The sequence below is a fragment of the Salvelinus sp. IW2-2015 genome, linkage group LG32 (genome assembly GCF_002910315.2).
Source record: "Salvelinus sp. IW2-2015 linkage group LG32, ASM291031v2, whole genome shotgun sequence".
Classification (NCBI taxonomy): domain Eukaryota; kingdom Metazoa; phylum Chordata; class Actinopteri; order Salmoniformes; family Salmonidae; genus Salvelinus; species Salvelinus sp. IW2-2015.
In genome coordinates, this window is record NC_036871.1 from 31,359,705 (window position 1) to 31,380,719 (window position 21,015).

Here is a 21,015-nt window from a genome sequence, read left to right on the forward strand (position 1 = left end):
CATTCTGAAAATGTGGTATGGTATTTATTAAAAGGATAGAAAAGGGAAATAACTTGTTTGACACACAGCTGGGGAACAAATGACGATAAACGAGTTTCATGTGAACTTAAAATTAAACTTCATTTATATATTTCAAGTAACTATTGCATACTACATGCATTATAGCTGATTTACATTGAGGTCCTTCTCTTAGGTTTTTAAAGGTATGTACATACAGTTGAGGTCGGAAGTTTACATACACTTAGGTTGGAGTCATTAAAACTCGTTTTTCAACCACTCCACAAATTTCTTGTTAACAAACTATAGTTTTGGCAAGTCGGTTAGGACATCTACTTTGTGCATGACACAAGTCATTTTTCCAACAATTGCTTCACAATTCCAGTGGGACAGAAGTTTACATACACTAAGTTGACTGTGCCTTTAAACAGCTTGGAAAAGTCCAGAAAATGATGTCATGGCCCTTAGAAGCTTCTGTTAGGCTAATTGACATCATTTGAGTCAATTGAGGAGTACCTGTTGTCAACCTCTTTGCTTGACATCATGGAAAATCAAAAGAAATCAGCCAAGACCTCAGAAAAAAAATTGTAGACCTCCACAAGCCTGGGTCATCCTTGGAGCAATTTCCAAAGCCTGAAGGTACCACGTTCATCTGTACAAACAATAGTACGCAAGTATAAACACTATGGGACCATGCAGCCGTCATACCGCTCAGGAAGGAGACGCGTTCGGTCTCCTAGAGATGACTGTACTTTGTGCGAAACGTGCAAATCAACCCAGAACAACCGCAAAGGACCATGTGAAGATGCTGGAGGAAACAGGTACAAAAGTATCTATATCCACAGTAAAACATCCTATATCGACATAACCTGGAAGGCCGCTCAGCAAGGAAGAAGCCACTGCTACAAAACCGCCATAAAAAAGCCAGACTACGGTTTGCAACTGCACATGGGCACAAAGATCATACTTTTGGAGAAATGTCCTCTGGTCTGATGAAACAAAATGGAACTGTTTGGCCATTATGACCATCGTTATGTTGGAGGAAAAAGGGGGAGGCTTGCAAGCCAAGAACACCATCCCAACTGTGAAGCACGAGAGTGCAGCATCAGTGTTGTGGGGTGCTTTGCTGCAGGAGGGACTGGTGCACTTCACAAAATAGATGGCATCATGAGGCAAGAAAATTATGGGATATATTGAAGCAACATCTCAAGACATCAGTAAGGAAGTTAAAGCTTGGTCGCAAATGGGTCTCTAAATGGAACATGACCCCAAGCACTTTATGTCCTGAATACAAAGCGTTTGTGGCAAATCCAACACCACATCACTGAGTACCACTCTTCATATTTCAAGCATGGTGGTGGCTGCATCATGTTATGGGTATGCTTGTCATCATTACTATATCCACAGTAAAACGAGTCCTATATCGACATAACCTGAAAGGCTTTGGAGAAATGTCCTCTGTCTGATGAAAACAAAAATAGAACTGTTTGCCATAATGACCATTGTTATGTTTGGAGGAAAAAGGGGAGAGGCTTGCAAGCCGAAGAACACCATCCCAACCGTGACGCACCGAGGGTGCAGCATCATGTTGTTGGGTGCTTTGCTGCAGGAGGACTGGTGCACGTCACAAAAATAGATGGCATCATGAGGAGGGAAAAGATTGGATATATTGAACAACATCTCAAGACATCAGTCAGGAAGTTAAAGCTTGGTCGCAATGGGTCTTCCAGATGGACAATGACCCCAAGCATACTTCCAAAGTTGTGGCAAAATGGCTTAAGGACAACAAAGTCAAGGTATTGTGCCCATCACAAAGCCCTGACCTCAATCCTATCGAAAATGTGTGGGCAGAACTGAAAAAGCGTGACGAGCAAGGAGGCCTACAAAACCTGACTCAGTTACACCAGCTCTGTCAGGAGAATGGGCCAAAATTCACCCACTTATTGTGGAAGGCTTGTAGAAGGCTACCCGAAACATTTGACCCAAGTATAAATTGTTTAAGGCAATGCTACCAAATACTAATTGAGTGTATGTAAACTTCTGTCCCACTGGGAATGTGATGAAAGAAATTAAAGCTGAAATAAATAATTCTCTCTACTATTATTCTGACATTCACATTCTTAAAATAAAGTGGTCATCCTAACTGACCTAAAACAGGGAATATTTTACTAGGATTAAATGTCAGGAATTGTGAAAAACTGAGTTTAAATGTATTTGGCTATTGTGATGTAAACTTCCGACTTCAACTCTAATGTACACGACCGTTCAAAAGTTTGGGAAAGCTAAAGAAAAGCACATTTTTTGTCCATTAAAATAACATAACATTTATCAGAAATACAGTGCAGACATTTTAAGTTGTAAATGACTATTGTAGACTGGAAACGGGCTATTGTTAGTGGAATATCTATATAGGCGTACAGAGGCCCATATCAGCAACCATCACTCCTGTGTTCCAATGCACGTTGTGTTAGCTAATCCAAGTTTTTCATTTTAAAAGGCTAAACTGATCATTAGAAAACTCTTTTGCAATTATGTTAGCACAGCTGAAAACTGTTGTGCTAATTAAAGAAGCAATAAAAACAGCTTCTTTCGACTAGTTGAGTATCTGGAGCATCAGCATTGTGGGTTTGATAAACAGGCTCAAAACGGCCAGAAACGAATAACTTTTTTCTCAAACTCATCAGTCTATTCTTCTTCTGAGAAATGAAGGCTATTCCATGTGAGAAATTGCCAAGAATTGGAAGATCTCGTACAACGCTGTGTACTACTCCCTTCACAGAACAGCGCAAACTGGGCCCTAACAGGAATAGAAAGAGGAGTGGGAGGCCCCGGTGCACAACTGAGCAAGAGGACAAGTACATTAGAGTGTCTAGTTTGAGAAACAGACGCCTCTCAATCCTCAACTGGCAGCTTCATTAAATAGTACCCGCAAAACACCAGTCTCAACGTCAACAGTGAAGAGGCGACTCCCGGATGCTGGCCTTCTAGGCAAGAAACTTTCTAAGTGACCCCAAACTTTTGAAACGCTAGTGTAAGTAGAGGTATTAGATAAAGAGATATGCATATTAGATAGTGTGTGGAAGATAGCAGGTGGTGTTGATTGAGCTACATGAGAGAATATGCATAACAGTACAGCAGTACTGATATATCTGTGTGAGATAAGTTATTATTATACTCTGTGCGTGTTTTTAGAGCAGTGTGTGTTACAATGTATGTGTGTACACTGGGTGGTTATTCTCTCCAGGAGAGGAAGTAGAGCTGGCCCAGTGCATCGCCACACACCAGTTCACTGGAGCAGTGCGGGTTTACCTCCAAGACCAGAACAGGACCCACACACCACTAAAACCAACCCACCTCGTACGAGGAAACACAGAGAAATAGTCCTGTCAGACCACACACACAAAGTACTTAAAGTAGCTCACTTTAACTACTCCTGCTCAAAAAAATAAAGGGAACACTTAAAATAACACATCCTAGATTAATGAATGAAATATTCTTATTAAATACTTTTTTCTGTTATATATAGGTTTTTAATGTTCGCTTGACAAGCAAAATCACACAAAATTATCTAATGGAAATCAAATTTCCATCAAACCCATTTGAGGTCTGGGAGTGTTTGGCATCACACTCAAAATTAAAGTGGAAAACCACACGTACAGGCCTGATCCACTTGATCTTGTACATGTCTTAAAACAAGCTCAATAACTTAGGCTCAGTAGTAGTGTGTGCGTTCCACGTGCAACAATGTACACATGACTTTCCCTTACAACAAGCCATAAGCATTGCGCTCCTGTATGAGGTGGCGGGAATGGTCTCCTGAGGGATCTCCTCCCAGACCTGGACTAAAGACATCCGCCAACTCCTGACAGTCTCTGTCGGTCTGCAACGTGCTAACGTGGCGCTTGTTGGATGGAGCCGAGACATTGATGTACCAGATGATCGCTCAATTGATTCAGGTCCGGAAGCGCGCGCGGCCGAGTCCATCAGCATTCAAGCCTTCGCTTCTTGCAGAACTGCTGACACACCCAGCCACATGCAGGTCTAGCATTGTCTTGCATCTAGGAGGAACCCAGGGCCATAACCCAGCCAGCAAAAATAGTGGTCTCACAAGGGGTCCTGCAGGATCTCATTCTCGTATCCTAATTGGCGTCAGGCACCTCCCTGGCGAGCACATGGAGCGGCTGTGGCGGTGCCCCCGAAGAAATGCCACCCCACACCATGACTGACCCACAGCCAAACGGTCATGCTGGAGGATGTTGCAGGCAGCAGAACGTTCGCCTACAATGCGTTCTCCAGACTGTTCACGTCTTGTCACATGTGCTCTCAGTGTGTAACCTGCTTTCATTCTGTGAAGAGCACAGGGCCGGCCAGTGGCGAGATTTGCCAATCTTGGTGTTCTCTGGCAAATGCCAAACGTCCTGCACGGTTGGGCTGTAAGCACAACCCCACCTGTGGACGTCGGGCCCTCATACCACCCTCATGAGTCTGTTTCTGACCGTTTGAGCAGACACATGCACATTTGTGGCCGCTGCGAGTGTATTTTGCTGATGTCACCCTGACACTCCAAACCATGGCTCTGGCTGTTCTGAGGCCCTCTCCTCCCTGCCTCCAGCCATCTCACTACAGTGGACGTCAATTGAATGCACATCGTTGTGCCTGCAGCCTGTCGCAGAACATGACGCCTCTGAGCCTGACCCCACCTCTCCATCCCCCCGACCCCTACCATTCCACCCTTAACACACGGTCACTGTTACTCCTTTCGAGTTTCGGGATGAGGAGTAAGAAAAAAAATAAGAAAGAGTAAGAAGGAAAGTAAGACTGTTCCTACCTTGACTCTACACAGTACAAGCAAGCGATGAAGTAAGAAATCACATACATTTGTTGACTTCCTGCTCTCACTCCACCTTATCTCTGCCCGCTTTTGATTGGCAAATCAATGAAGAGGTAATCTTTGAAACTACTAATCATATCAATCAATCTCTCTCATCTATTTAGCAATCTACAGCATCTAATGAACCTTGATTAAGATGACCAGTTTTATACAGTACCAGTGGTGTCAGTTTAGACAATGTACACAGTAAAAGTTTAGTTTCAGATGTAAAATGTAAAGTTGTATAAACATGTATTGCCATTACACAACAGATATTTTTATTGCCTCATTTTGAGAAGACATACAGTAACTTAACATGTTTGGGGCAGCAGAATAACTAGAAATCGAACTCTGAAAATCAAGTGGAATTGAGTTATTAACCTGACCTGATATGAGACTGTCCCTTGTGGCAAGACGTGACATCCCAGATAGTCAGACACTACCTAGACAACACAGAATAAATGGATCCTACATATTATTCATCTAAATCGCACAGATTGACTCTTTCCTTAAATACATTTTATTGAATATAATATGTTTTTATGATTTTGTGGTAGAAATATAAAATGTTACTAGATGTAAATAAATAGGTTATTAAAAAAAGTGAGGATCCGTGAACAGTCAAACATGAAAACCATTTCACAAATCAATGAGGAGGAAAAGGTTGTCAACATTTCTCAAAATACCTTCTGGACCTAAATTTACATTGAAAGTATTTCCGAAGCATAATGCAATTATGTTCCTATTTGTTCCATCTGTTCTGAGACTACATTAAACGTGTGTGTGGATCCCCAGGGTATGCAGGTGCCACGTATGGAGACACTGCACTCTCTCCTATGTGAGTTCTTTGATGTGATGTCATGTTAGAGCGCTGGGTGAAGCATTTCCCACACTGTGTGCACTCGAAGGGCTTCTCCCCYCTGTGGACCACAGCATGTCTGATCAAGTTGCACTGCTTGGTAAAACTCCTGCCACACTGTTCGCAGGTGTACGGTTTCTCTCCGGTGTGACTCCGGAGGTGTACTTTGAGCTGGCAGAAACGCTGGAAGCTCTTCCCACAGAAGGTGCAGCTGAAACGCCTCTCGGTGGTGCCGCCCGATTTCCACTGAGTCCTCATTCTCTTCACCATGTTAAAACTACTGCGACTCAGGCTGTATCCAGAGAAGGTGGAAGTGGTGGCCATGTTTGACCCTGTCTTGCACTCACTCAATCTCACTGTTGCTTCTGAAGCCCTGTATTGATGCTGCCTTGGCTGTAGAGCTAAACTATTTCCTTCATTATTTGAGTTCAGCGTCTCGCTACTCTGTCCCTCTGGCATCTGTTGACTAGTCTCATCAGCCAATGTCCTGACATGTCTTGTCATGTGTTTTGCTGCACTGAACATGTTAGCATGTGGTTTCCATATAGAAGAGTGAAGCGATGGCCCTACTTCATCTGTCATAGTAGGAACAGATGGAAGACCACTATGAGATGGGACCATTGAGATATTCTGAGAGTACTCTTCTGCGGAATAAAAGGAGAAATCTGGGTGGCCATCAGGGTCAGTGTCTCTGCCTGGACCCACAGAGGCCCATAGCTGCCCATCAGACTCATCCATGACAAACTGGTCAGGTCCTGCCAGGGCCGTGGTCTGATCTAACTCCTCTTTCTCATCTTTCACCATCACTAGGTCTAGTGAGTCCTCGTCTGGCCGGTGTTGCTCTGCGCTGAACACCTCTGTAGATGCGAGCCGGGGTGTTCCTGGTTCCTCTGGACGATCAGAATTGGGGTAATGTTCCACTGAGTCTTTGTGAGATATATTGGGTTGTGTGATGAAGTCCTCATCACAGTGCCGTTGCTCAAAGGATGGTGGTTTCCCAGGCTTGGAACCAGATTCTAAAGATATGGGGTTAAACATAAAATAAACATGATAAAAAGACCCTTAACAGCAAAACATGACTGCTTTAGAACTGACTGTGTGTACGTGAGCTACATATGCCAGAACATAAAACAACAATGTAGCAATTTGGAAAGTGCATACCACCACACCAACACAGTCTTCCATAGACAGACTGAGCAGTACCCCTTATGGTTGCACCCACCCTCTCCAGTGATCCTGAGCTCTTCCTGAGGGTCAGTCTTCCACACGTCCTCTGCTGTCTCCTCATCTTTGATCAGTATGGGTTCAGTCTCCACTCTCTGCTCCACATCTGAAGGCTGTAACAGGGGACTGAGGTTATTACTCTGGACACACACCATATCTAACCCTTTTCATACTCATGAATCACACAAAAGCGATAAAATCTCCTGATAATCCAATATCAGAATTTATCTTAGTTGTTAAAGGTGATGTATCACACCTGGGGTTGAGAGTCCTCTTCAACAGCCAGCTCTTCGTCTCTGCACTGTGAGCTACTCCTCTGCTTATTCAAAATAATCTTGACTGGATATGAAGATCTCTCTGATGCCATAGAGTAAAAACCTACAAAATAATTGTATTCAGTCAAATATTAGAGCTATTCACACATTTGGGTTTCCCATATGCAATCAATTTACTAGTCTGGAGACCCGATGTTTAATTTCATAGAAATAGAGCAGGAAAGTTCTCACAACCTCTACAAGCCAGAATTTCAAATAAAACAATAGTTTAACTTACTTTACTGGTTGTCGCTGTATTTGTTCCTTTTGCAGGTACATTACATGATCAAAAGTATGTGGACACCTGCTCGTCGAACATCTCATTCCAAAATCATGGGTATTAATATGGAGTTGGTCCCCGTTGGCTGCAACAACAGCCTCCACTCTTCTGGGAAGGCTTTCCCCCAGATGTTGGAACATTGCTGCAAGGACTTGCTTCCATTCAGCCACAAGAACATTTGTGATATTTGGACACTGATGTTGGGCGATAAGGCCTGGCTCGCAGACAGCGTTCTAATTCATCCCAAAGTTGTTCGATGGGGTTGAGGTCAGGGCTCTGTGCAGGCAAGACAAGATATTCCACACCGATTTCATACCATTTCTGTATGCACGGGGGCATTGTCATTCTGAAACAGGATAGGGCCTTCCCCAAACTGTTGGAAACACAGAATCATCTAGAATGTCATTGTATGCTGTAGTGTTAAAATTTCCCTTCACTGGAACTAAGGGGCCTAGCCGAACCATGAAAAACAGCCCCAGACCATTATTCCTCCTCCACCAAACTTTACAGTTGGCACTATGCATTCGGGCAGGTAGCGTTCTCCTGGCATCCGTCGAACTGCTAGATGGTGAAGCGTGATTCATCACTCCAGAGAACACGTTTCCATTAATCCAGAGTCCAACGGTGGCGAGCTTCACGCCACTTCAGCCGACGCTTGGCATTGCGCATGGTGATCTTAGGCTTGTGTGTGGCTGCTCGGCCATGGAAACTAATTTCATGAAGCTCCCGACGAACAGTTCTTGTGCTAACGTTGCTTCCAGAGGCAGTTTCGAACTCAGTAGTGAGTGTTGCAACTGAGGACTGACAATTTTTACACGATGCTCGCTTCAGCACTCCGCAGTCCCGATCTGTGAGCTTGTGTGGCCTACCACTTAGCGGCTGAGCCGTTGCAGCTCCTAGACGTTTCCACTTCACAATAACAGCACTTACAGTTGACCGGCGCAGCTCTAGCAAGGCAGAAATTTGACAAATTGACTTGTTGGAAAGGTGGCATCCTATGAGGGTGCCACATTGAAAGTCACCAAGCTTTTCATTAAGGCCATTCTACTTGCCAATGTTTGTCTATGGAGATTGCATGGCTATGTGCTCGATTTTATACACCTGTCAGCAACAGGTGTGGCTGAAATAGCCGAATCCACTAATTTGAAGGAGTGTCCACGTACTGTTGTATATATAGTATAGGAATGTGAGACAATATATCCCACAGGAAAGTATAATTACACTTTTCAAATCCAATCAACGGGACCTGAAAAACTGTAATATCCTATGTTTCTCAGAGTCGAGGCTGAACGAGGACATGGACATGAACTCAGCAAAAAATAAAACGTCCTCTTACTGTCAACTGCGTTTATTTTCAGCAAACTTAACATGGGTAAATATGTGTATGTATGAACATAAGATTCAACAACTGAGACATAAACTGAACAAGTTCCACAGACATGTGACTAACAGAAATGGAATGTGTCCCTGACCGGGGGGGGGGGGGGGGGGGGGTCAAAATCAAAAGTAACAGTCAGTATCTGGTGTGGACAACAGCTGCATTAAGTACTGCAGTGCATCTCCTCATGGACTGCACCAGATTTGCCAGTTCTTGCTGTGACATGTTACCCCACTCTTCCACCAAGACACCTGCAAGTTGCCGGATTTTTCTGGTGGGAATGGCCCTAGCCCTCACTCTCCGATCCAACAGGTCCCAGACGTACTCAATGGGATTGAGATCCGGGCTCTTCACTGGCCATGGCAGAACACTGACATTCCTGCCTTGCAGGAAATCACGCACAGAACGAGCAGTATGGCTCATTCTGTGTGCAATAATAGTGTTTAACATGATTTTTTGAATGACTACATCATCTCTGTGCCCCACGCATACAAATATCTGTAAGGTCCCTCAGTCGAGGAGTACATTTCAAACACAGATTGAACCACAAAAAACAGTGAGGTTTTCCAATGCCTCGCAAAGAAGAGCACCTATTGGTAGATGGGTAAAAAATAAAAAATAAGACATTGAATATCCATTTGAGCATGGTGAAGTTATTAAATTACACTTTGGATGGTGTATCAATAGACCCAGTCACTACAAAGATACAGGTGTCCTTCCTAACTCAGTTGCTGAGGAGAGGAAGGAAACCTCTCAGGGATTTCACAATCCATTACACCATGATCACACCTACAGTATTTTGCGCAAAAGGGTACGCATTCATCATCTGGATATGTGTGCAACAAAAGTTCAACATTCACTTTCTGCTACCATTTATGTCAAGTCTTCTACGCATACAATTTGATGTATACTTTTGATAAATCCACGGTATGCACCACATAGAACACAATGCAATGCAATACTGCAAGGCAAACGTAGCATTCTATTGGAAATTAATGTACTTCTGGTGGACCAAAACGCAAAAACCCTGTCAGTGTGATCGAGAAGTTAAACGCATACTTCAGGTGATAGAAATCTGAACACACAACCAACACTATGAAAAGTTAATTTAATGATACTTTCCTGTGGATATATTTCTCACATTCCTACCTGCAAATAGACTAACTGCACGGACAACCGGTAAATTAAGTTCAAATATAACTTTATTCAAAATTATGGCTTGTAAGGTAACGTTATAGATCGTGAGAGGAAACTTCCCTGATCCAAACGCTCATTTATGCCCGACGTTGAATCCAATTAAATTCAACGTCGGGTCTCCACTCTCCAACATTAATTTACCATGAATAATAACACAACTACCTTTTCGTCTGCGCGTCTTCTTCAGCTCGCTCTCCATCATTTGCCACTTCCGTTTCAGTACATCAATATCTCGCTGGCTTTGGGTCATTTCCAAACGTATAACAGCACAGCTATCATCTACGCGTTTGTTTATTTCTGCTACAGCTGCTTTAGCTAATACCTCCATAACGGATACCAACTGCGCCTGAAAATTGCAGCTCGCCATCTTGTCCTGCCCAAATTACAGATGTGTATTCTCTATGTGAAGTAGATAGTATAAAATGTCCAAGTTAATGGCAACAATGTAGTGAGTGGGTAACGTGTGAGCAATCGCTTTTCCGGTCAATTCGTGACGTAAGTATTTATTACCGTAAATATAAGACTACAACAGCCCTACAAAATTGGTAGTATTAACACTGGCCAGTAAATAGCAAGGTATATTCTAGACTGCATGTAAGGTAGCAATATCTATTGACAAAAAATACGTTTTACGATCTAAATAAAGAATTCGGATCGTAAAAACGTAATCTGTTTTTAAGTTAATAGATATGGTTACATGTAGGGGAGAGTGCAGTGCAATGCAGTGGCAAACATGGTTATTAATGCATAAAATACTATTCAGTGCTTAATTTGAGCCGGGTCCAGCGCCTCTCTGTTTTGGACTGTTTCGTTCCGGAACCTATTTGGCCGGATCCGGTACCTCTCGTGGCACGAAAAATAATTGTCCGTTGTATAAATAAAAGTGATCAAAGTTCATTGAACTTAAATTTTAAATAATTTACCAAAGTTATAGAATATTATAGAATTTCTGCCTGTTCAGAAATAAATGAAATAATTCAGAATAGCCTACTACACCATGAAAAGGCCAACAATTTAGCCACAGAGGAGCAATAGCTTTTCTATAGCTTTTTTTTTGCCCAATAACAACAGTATAGCTTCCGTCCCTCTCCTCGCCCCTACCTGGGCTCGAACCAGGGACCCTCTGCAAACATCGACAAAAGCCACCCTACGAAGCATCGTTACCCATCGTTCCACAAAAGCCACATCCCTTGCAGAGCAAGGGGAACAACTCCTTCAAGGTCTCAGAGCGAGTGATGTCACCAATTGAAATGCTATTAGCGCGCACCCCGCTAACCCTTTCACATCAGTTACACCCTTTTCCGCAGCAACCAGTGATCCGGGTCACGGCACCAATGTAACAGTATAGCTTCCGTCCATCTCCTCGCCCATACCTGGGCTCGAACCAGGGACCCTATGCACACATCGACAACAGCCACCCTCCAAAGCATTGTTACCCATCGCTCCACAAAAGCCATGGCCCTTGCGGAGCAAGGGGAACAACTACTTCAAGGTCTCAGAGCGAGTGACGTCACCGATTGAAACGCTATTAGCACGCACCCCGCTAACTAGCTAGCCATTTCACATCGGTTACACAAGCTCCCTCCTGTGATCTAAGAGGTATGTATCAGATACTCAACATGCTCTGCTCACACCTACTGTAATGGTCCGAGCCTAAACACACGAAAACAACACTAGACACTATGGAACACAAAGATTTTACTATTTCATCCTGGAATATACAAGGACTGAGGTCATCTGCCTTTGGTGTAAAGAGCAGTAACCCAGACTTCATCAAATGACTTCGAAATACATACATTGTCATCCTACAAGAAACATGGTATAGAGGAGACGGACCCACTAGTTTCCCACTAGGTTACAGAGAGCTGGTAGTCCCATGCACCAAACTACCAGGTGTGAAACAGGAAAGAGACTCAGGGGGTATGCTAATTCGATACAGAGCAGACATAACGCACTCTATTAAATTAGTCAGAACAGGAACATTTGACATCTGGCTAGAAATGAATAAGGAAATTATCTCAACAGAGACAAATGTCCTAATGTGTGCTACCTATATCCCCCAATAGAATCCCTATACTTTAATGAAGACAGCTTCTCCATCCTAGAGGGGGATGTCAACCATTTCCAGTCCCAGGGACATGTACTAGTCTGTGGCGACCTAAATGCCAGAACTGGACAAGAACCTGGCACTTTCAGCACATCGGGGGACAAACACCTACCTGGAGATGACAATATTCCCTCCCAAATGTGCCCCCCCTAGACACAACTATGACAAAACAACCAACATAAATGGGTCACAACTCCTGCAGCTCTGTTGCACGCTGGGTCTGTACATAGTCAATGGTAGGCTTCGAGGAGACTCCTATGGTACAGTAGGTACACCTACAGCTAATCCCTTGGCAGAAGTACTGTGGATGACTTTATCACTGACCTCAACCAAGAGTTTCTCAGTGTTCACAGTCAGCCCACTAACACCCCTATCAGATGACAGCAAGATCACAGTCTACCTGAACGGAGCAATACTCAATCATGAGGCATCAAAGCCAAAGGAACTGCACAATATTACAAAATGCTATAGATGGAAGGAAAGTAGTGTAGAAACCTACCTAAAAACTATTAGGTAACAACAAATCCAATCCCTTTTAGACAACTTCCTGGACAAAACATTTCACTGTAATAGTGAAGCATTGTCCCCAAGGTTGCTTAGCAGTTCAGACGTCTTTTTCTGTTCCGTATTGTTTGTGTCCTGTATATATATTTACACCTCTCTTCACTTATCTTTTATTTATTTTATRATCCAAGAACTCAACTACAAAAGCTTTCCTGCAAAAGCTTTCCTGCAACCCGCTTCACCAATTACTAAAAAGTAATATTTACCTCAAACTGAAAATCCATCGTGGAAGCCAGCCAGGGGCTAATTCAGAAGCTAGCCTGAAAGCTAACCAGTAGCTACTCCGATAGCTAGCCAGAAGCTAATCTGTAGCTGCCCCGAAATTAGCCGGTTGCTGGCTAGCGTTGGTTTTCAGCTGCCCTCGTGTTGTGGTCATCAGCTATTCCTCTAGCTCGATAATCTTACCGGCACTTTTGTGCAACGCGACTCGGACCGGAGCATTCCGGGACTTTTCTTCTCTCTCAGTTTCCCCGGATTCCAGCCGCAGGCTCTGGTCACTTGCACCTTGACTTCGCAGCTAGCTAGCTGCAAACCGTGTGACGATTGGCTTACGTCGACCCGGAGACAAACTCAATCATCCTGGAGCTAGCCAGCTGAGGAGTTCCATCACCATCCGGACACGTTTTCTTTTGTTGCTGCTGCAGATACGGAACCCCACCGGGCCTTCACGTCTGACTGCGACGTTATCTGCCGAGGGATTTATCCAACTGGCACCTCCGTCCCGACGTTACCTGAACGCTCACCTGAGCCCGCTAATCGTTAGCTGTCTTATCGGCTGCTACCTGAATAAGCATACCGGACAACTATTATTTATTTTTATTTTTATTTTTTTTATTTTATTTTTTTCTCCTTGGGTCACTATATCTATTCTGCCAATTTGGATTGATCCCCTCTTCCACACGGGAACCCCACTACACGGAACCCCACTAACTTACCGACGGAAACGCACGAGGTATCTACAAACAGACCTCCATCCCATGCTGCTACCGACAGCCACATACCCGGCCAGCTGTCTGGATCGCCACGACCCCAACCAACCTCTACTCACTGGACCCTTATTGATCACCCGATTAAGCATGCCTCTCCTTAATGTAAATATGCCTTGTCCATTGCTGTTCTGTTAATGTTTATTGGCTTATTTCACTGTAGAGATTCTAGCCCTGTTCACTATACCATTATCCAACCTCTCAGTTCCACCACCACATATGCGATGACATCACCTGGTTTCAATGATGTTTCTAGAGACAATATCTCTCTCATCATCACTCAATACCTAGGTCTACCTCCACTGTATTCACATCCTACCATACCTTTGTCTGTACTATTCCTTTAAACTATTTTATCGCCCCCAGAAACCTCCTCTTACTCTCTGCTCCAGTAGCTCTAGGCGACCAATTTCATAGCTTTTAGCCGTACCCCTTATCCTACTCCTCCTCTGTTCCTCTGGTGATGTAGAGGTGAATCCAGGCCCTGCAGTACCTGGCTCCACTCCTATTCCCCAGGCGCTCTCTTTTGATGACTTCTGTAACCGTAATAGCCTTGGCTTCATGCATGTTAACATTAGAAGCCTCCTCCCTAAGTTTTGTTTTGTTCACTGCTTTAGCACACTCTGCCAACCCGGATGTTTTAGCCGTGTCTGAATCCTGGCTTAGAAAGACCACCAAAAACTCAGATATTTTCATCCCCAATTACAAGATTTTCAGACAAGATAGAACGCCAAAGGGGGCGGTGTTGCAATCTACTGCAAAGACTGCCTGCAGAGTTCTGTCTTACTATCCAGGTCTGTTCCCAACAATTTGAACTTCTACTTTTAAAAATCCACCTCTCTAAAAACAAGTCTCTCACCGTTGCCGCCTGCTATAGACCACCCTCTGCCCCAGCTGTGCTCTGGACACTATATGTGAACTGATGCCCCCCATCTATCTTCAGAGTTCGTGCTGCTAGGCGACCTAAATTTGAACATGCTCAAACCCCAGCCACCCTACAATCTAAGCTTGATGCCCTCAATCTCACACAAATTATCAATGAACCTACCAGTACCACCCCAATCCGTTAAACTCGGGTACCCTCATAAGATATCATCCTAACAAACTTGCCCTCCAAATACACCTCTGCTTGTTTTCAACCAAGATCTCAGCGATCACTGCCTCATTGCCTGTATCCGTAATGGTCAGCGGTCAAACGACCTCACTCATCACTGTCAAACGCTCCCTGAAACACTTCAGCGAGCAGGGCCTTTCTAATCGACCTGGCCGGTATCCTGGGAAGGATATCGATCTCATCCCGTCAGTAGAGATGCCTGGTCATTTTTTAAAAAATGCCTCCTCACCATCTTGAATAAGCATGCCCCATTCAAGAAATTTAGAACCAGGAACAGATATAGCCCTTGGTTCTCTCTGACCTGACTGCCCTTAACAACAGAAAAACATCCTATGGCGTTCTGCATTAGCATCGAACAGCCCCCGTGATATGCAACTTTTCAGGAAGCCAGAAACCATATACACAGGCAGTTAGAACAGCCAAGGCTAGCTTTTTCAAGCAGAAATTTGCTTCCTGCCACACAAATTCAAAAAAAGTTCTGGGACACCGTAAAGTCCATGGGAGAATAAGAACACCTCCTCCCAGCTTCCAACCGCCTTGAAGATAGGAAACACTGTCACCACGACAAATCCACTATAATTGAGAATTTCAATAAGCATTTTTCCACGGCTGGCCATGCTTTCCATCTGGCTGCCCCTACCCCGGACAACAGCACTGCCCTCCCCTCTGCTACTCGCCAAGCTTCCCCCATTTCTCTTTCTCCCAAATACAGTCAGCTGATGTCCTAAATGAGCTGCAAAATCTGGACCCTTACAAATCAGCCGGGCTAGATAATCTGGACCCTTTTCTTTCTAAAACTATCTGCTGAAATTGTTGCCACCCCTATTACTAGCCTCTTCAACCTCCTTTCGTGTCGTCACGAATCCCCAAAGATGGAAGCAGCTGCGGTTATCCCCTCTTCAAAAGGGGACACCCTTGACCCTAACTGCTACAGACCTATATCTATCCTACCCTGCCTTTCTAAGGTCTTCGAAAGCCAAGTCAACAAACAGATTACCGACCATTCGAATCCCACCACACCTTCTCCGCTATCAATCTGGTTTCAGAGCTGTCATGGTGCACCTCAGCCACGCTCAAGGTCATAAACGACATCGTAAACCGCCATCGATAGGAAACAATACTTGTGCAGCCGTATTCATTGACCTGGCCAAGCTTTTGACTCTGTCAATCACCCACATCCTCATTGGCAGACTCGACAGCCTTGGTTTCTCTAATGATTTGCCTCGCCTGGTTCACCAACTACTTCTCTGATCGAGTTCAGTGTGTCAAATCGGAGGTCTTGTGTCCGGGCTTGGCAGTCTCTATGGGTGCCACAGGGTTCAATTCTTGACCGACTCTCTTCTCTGTATACATCAATGATGTCGCTCTTGCTGCTGGTGATTTCTTGATCCACCTCTACGCAGACGACACTATTCTGTATACTTCTGGCCCTTCTTTTGACCACTGTGTTAACAACTCTCCAGGCGAGCTTCAATGCCATACAACTCTCCTTCCGTGGCCTCAACTGCTCTTAAATACAAGTAAAACCAAATGCATGCTCTTCAACGATCGCTGGCCTGCCCCTGCCCGCCTGTCCAACATCACTACTTTGGACGGTTCTGACTAGAATATGTGGACAACTACAAATACCTAGGTTCTGGTTAGACTGTAACTCTCCTTTCCAGACTCACATCAAACATCTCCAATCCAAAGTCAAATCTAGAATTGGCTTTCCTATTCCGCAACAAAGCATCCTTTACTCATGCTGCCAAACATACCCTTGTAAAACTGACCATTCCTACCAATCCTCGACTTCGGTAGTGTCATTTACAAAATGCCTCCAAAAACCCTACCAATAAATTGATGCAGTCTATCACAGTGCCATCCGTTTTTCACCAAAGCCCCATATACTAGCCCACCACTGCGACCTGTACACTCTCGTTGGCTGGCCCTCGCTTCATACTCGTCGCCAAACCACTGGTTCCAGGTCATCTACAAGACCCTGCTAGGTTAAAGTCCCCCCTTATCTCTGCTCGCTGGTCACCATAAGCAGCACCTATCTGTAGCACGCGCTCAGCAGGTAATATCTCTCTAGTCACCCCCAAAACCAATTCTTCCTTTGGACGCCTCTCCTGTCCAGTTCTCTGCTGCCAATGACTGGAAACGAACTACAAAAATCTCTGAAATGTGGAACCACCTATCTCCCTCACTAGCTTTAAGCACCAGCTGTCAGAGCAGCTCATAGATTACTGCACCTGTACATAACCCATCTACAATTTAGCCCAAACAACTACCTCTTTACCTACTGTATTTATTTTATTAATTTATTTTGCTCCTTTGCACCCCATTATTTTCTGTCTCTACTTTGCACTTTCTTCCGCTGCAAACCAACCATTCCAGGGTTTTTTTTAGTTTTATTTTACTTGCTGTGTTGTATTCACTTCACCTCCATGGCCTTTTATATTTTTATTTATTTATTTTATTTATTTATACATATATTTGTTTGCCTTCACCTCCCTTATCTCACCTCACTAGCTCACATTGTATATAGACTTATTTTTTTTTCACTGTATTATTGACTATATGTTTGTTTTACTCCATGTGTAACTATGTGTTGTTGTATGTGTCGAACTGCTTTGCTTTATCTTGGCCAGGTCGCAATTGTAAATGAGAACGTGTTCTCAATTTGCCTACCTGGTTAAATAAAGGTTAAATAAATAAAATAAAAAAGCTGTACAATTGGCAGTAGAAAGCCTAAACAGTATATTTGACCTTTCAGCTTCCCTATCAAATCAAAATATTTAATGCAGACAACCTAAGAACATTTACAACAATGACAAATGGTTTGATGAAAAATGCATAAACCTAAGAAAGAAATTGAGAAACCTATCCAACCAAAAACATAGTGACCTAGAAAACCTGAGTCTACGCCTTCGCTATGGTGAATCACTAAAACAATACAGAAATACAACTATTAATAAAGAAGGATCAGTGCGTCAGAAATCAACTCAATGTAATTGAAGATTCCATAAAATCGAACCACTTCTGGGAAAATTGGAATACTTTAAACAAACAACAACATAAAGAGTTATTTATCAGATGACGCGGATACTACGCTACAGGACTGTTTGCTAGCACAGACTGGAATATTTTCCTGGGATTCATCCACCTACCACCTGTGCTAGCTTTGTAGTCTGTAATAGTTTGCAAGCCCTACGACGTCCAACGAGCGTCGGAGCCAGTGTAGTACGATTCGATCTTAGTCCTGTATTGATGCTGGTTGATGGTTCGTCGGAGGGCATAGCGGGATTTCTTATAAGCTTCCGGGTTAGAGTCCCGCTCCTTGAAAGCGACAGCTCTACCCTTTAGCTCAGTGCGAATGTTGCCTGTAATTCATGGCTTCTGGTTGGGGTATGTACGTACAGTCACTGTGGGGACGACATCCTCGATGCACTTATTGATAAAGCCAGTGACTGATGTGGTGTACTCCTCAATGCCATCGGAAGAATCCCGGAACATATTCCAGTCTGTGCTAACAAAACAGTCCTGTAGTTTTGCATCTGCTTCATCTGACCACTTTTTTATAGACCGAGTCACTGGTGCTTCCTGCTTTAATTTTTGCCTGTAAGCAGGAATCAGGAGGATAGAGTTATGGTCAGATTTGCCAAATGGAGGGCGAGGGAGAGCTTTGTACGGAGTAGAGGTGGTGTCAAATTTTTTTCCCTCTGGTTGCACATTGGACATGTTGATAGAAATGAGGTAAAATGGATTTAAGTTTCCTTGCATTAAAGTCACCGGCCACTAGGAACGCCGCCTCTGGATGAGCGTTTTCCTGTTTGCTTATGGCGGAATACAGCTCATTTACTGCGGATTTAGTTCCAACCTCGCTCTGTGGTGGTATGTAGACAGCTACGAAAAATACAGATAACTTGCTGGGTAAATAGTGTGGTCTACAGCTTATCATAAGATACTCAAAGTCAGGCGAGCAAAACTTTTGTGCACCAGCTGTTGTTTACATAAATGCATAGGCCCCCACTCCGTGTCTTACCAGAGGGTGCTGTTCTGTCTTGCCGATAGAGTGTATAACCCGCCAGCTCTATGTTCTTAATGTCGTCGTTCATCCACGACTCGGTGAAGCAGTTTTCAATGTTACGTTGGTAGGATATACGTGCTTTCAGTTCGTCCCATTTATTTTCTAGCGATTGAACTTTAGCTGGTAGAATGGGGGCCAAGGGCAGATTAGCTACTCGTCGCCTGGTCCTCACAAGGAACCCTGATCTTTTGCCTCGAAATCTCTGTTTCCTTCTCCAGCGAATCACGGGGATCGGGGCCTGGTTGGGTGTCAACAGTATATCCCTCGCGTCCGACTCATTCAAAAAAACTCTTTGTCCATTTTGAGGTGAGTAATCCCAGTTTTGATGTTTAGAAGCTCTTTTCGGTCATAGGAGACAGTAGCAGCAACATTATGTACAAAACAAGTTACGAACAGCACGAAAAAACAAACAAAATAGCATGATTGGTTGAGGGCCGATAAGACATAGTCATCACGCCATCACTAAAAGTCACCTTGTCAGAGCGAGATTTGGTTATCACAACGCCACGCCAGAGTAAGCCTACACAAAACACAGCCTTTATTTGAAGTGTTTCTAAAACAACGATTGGAACAACGATTGGAACCATTTCCCTGTTTGACCGCTAGGTTTTATGGGTAATATGAAACCTCCACTGCGGGGCTCTATTATGTGACTTATTAAGCTAATCTTTACTCCAAAACGTATTTAGGCTTGCCATAACAAAGGGGTTGAATACTTATTTCAGCTTTTCACTTTTATTTCATTCGGCTTAAAAAAATAAAATGTTTTTACATTATGAGGTATTGTGTATATGCCAGTGACAAAAGCTCTCAATTTAATTGATTTAACGATTTCAATTCTGGCTGTAACTTAATGAATATGATGTCAGTTCGGTTGTCATCTGAGACATTATGACTGATGACAGGACGACATAAACTGTATCTGGGAAAGTCTACACATTCTAGTTATCAGATTCACATGGAATGGTTGTGCAATTTAAATGTTTAAATATAAAACTATTTGTGAAAAGATTAAATGTAATTTTAGCTTCCAAATGAGAGAATTGGGTTTTCATAAGGTTAGAGCTCTGCTCAATCAGTGGCCCGCCCCTGTGAAGAGACATGGGTTATAAACTATGAAACACACCCTTCTCTCCCTCCACTTTATAAGCCCTTGACGAAAATGTAACCTTCTGTTCCGAGGACGATAGGACGACGGTCAATACGTTGAAAAGGACTAACATGTCAACTACAGAACTAAGCCAACCTCAGCGTGAGCTTTGGTTGTGAATGGTATAAACGTTGAACTCTTACTCACTAAAGAAGTGAGACATCCTAGCCATTGAGTTAGCAACAGCAGCTGTAAATGTGGGCTAGGAAAGGACGGACGACCTATCCCGTCTAACACACAACAACGTTACTACAAAGTATCCAGTTTACCACCAGAGACACCCTTCAAAGGACTAGGAAGATCTCTGTTGGGCAACACGGTCAGCATCTACGACCAACCTACCAAAGCGCAGCTCAGAGTAAATATTTATTGCATTTTCCTTTTCCAAATGGGTGGTAATTTAGAATGCATTAAATACTGTATTTACGATAGCAGAGCTTCTCCCTTTGTTCTTCAGTCTTCCCGCTCTTTCACTCAAACCCAACCCCCTTTCCTTTGTGTAACCAGCTGTAATTTCTGTTCCATCCGCTAGGGACGTTTTCCTTTAATGACATAATTTGTAATCAATGTATGATTCATTCTGTGTATATGTAATTCTGTGTGATTAGTTAGGTATTGTAACGTTCGTCGTCTTGGGGAGAAGAAGAGGACCAAGATGCAGCGTGGTATGTGTCCATAATGTTTTAATAATAAAACTGAACACTGAAACAAAACAATAAACCAACAAACGAACAGTCCCGAAAGGTGAAACACAAAAACACTAAACAGGGAATAACCACCCACAAAACACAACAGAAAACAGGCTACCTAAATATGGTTCCCAATCAGAGACAATGACTAACACCTGCCTCTGATTGAGAACCATATCAGGCCAAACGAGAAACCCAACATAGAAACACAAAA

General features: G+C 43.6%; 2 protein-coding genes across 2 annotated transcripts in view; one reads left to right on the plus strand and one right to left on the minus strand.

Annotated features, from left to right (window-relative positions):
• The window catches only part of LOC111956639 (actin-binding protein IPP), a 390,618-nt gene that overhangs the window by 218,109 nt on the left and 151,494 nt on the right, over positions 1–21,015 (plus strand). The window lies entirely within an intron of this gene.
• The window catches only part of LOC111956414 (uncharacterized), a 109,116-nt gene that overhangs the window by 64,823 nt on the left and 23,278 nt on the right, over positions 1–21,015 (minus strand). The window contains exons 6-10 of the mRNA XM_023976872.2: positions 10,282–10,501; positions 7,207–7,328; positions 6,949–7,063; positions 5,635–6,742; positions 5,254–5,264 (exon numbers count right to left, since the gene is read on the minus strand). Of these exons, the coding sequence (XP_023832640.2) occupies positions 5,254–5,264; positions 5,635–6,742; positions 6,949–7,063; positions 7,207–7,328; positions 10,282–10,501 (1,576 nt within the window). The remainder of the gene's footprint in view (positions 1–5,253; positions 5,265–5,634; positions 6,743–6,948; positions 7,064–7,206; positions 7,329–10,281; positions 10,502–21,015) is intronic.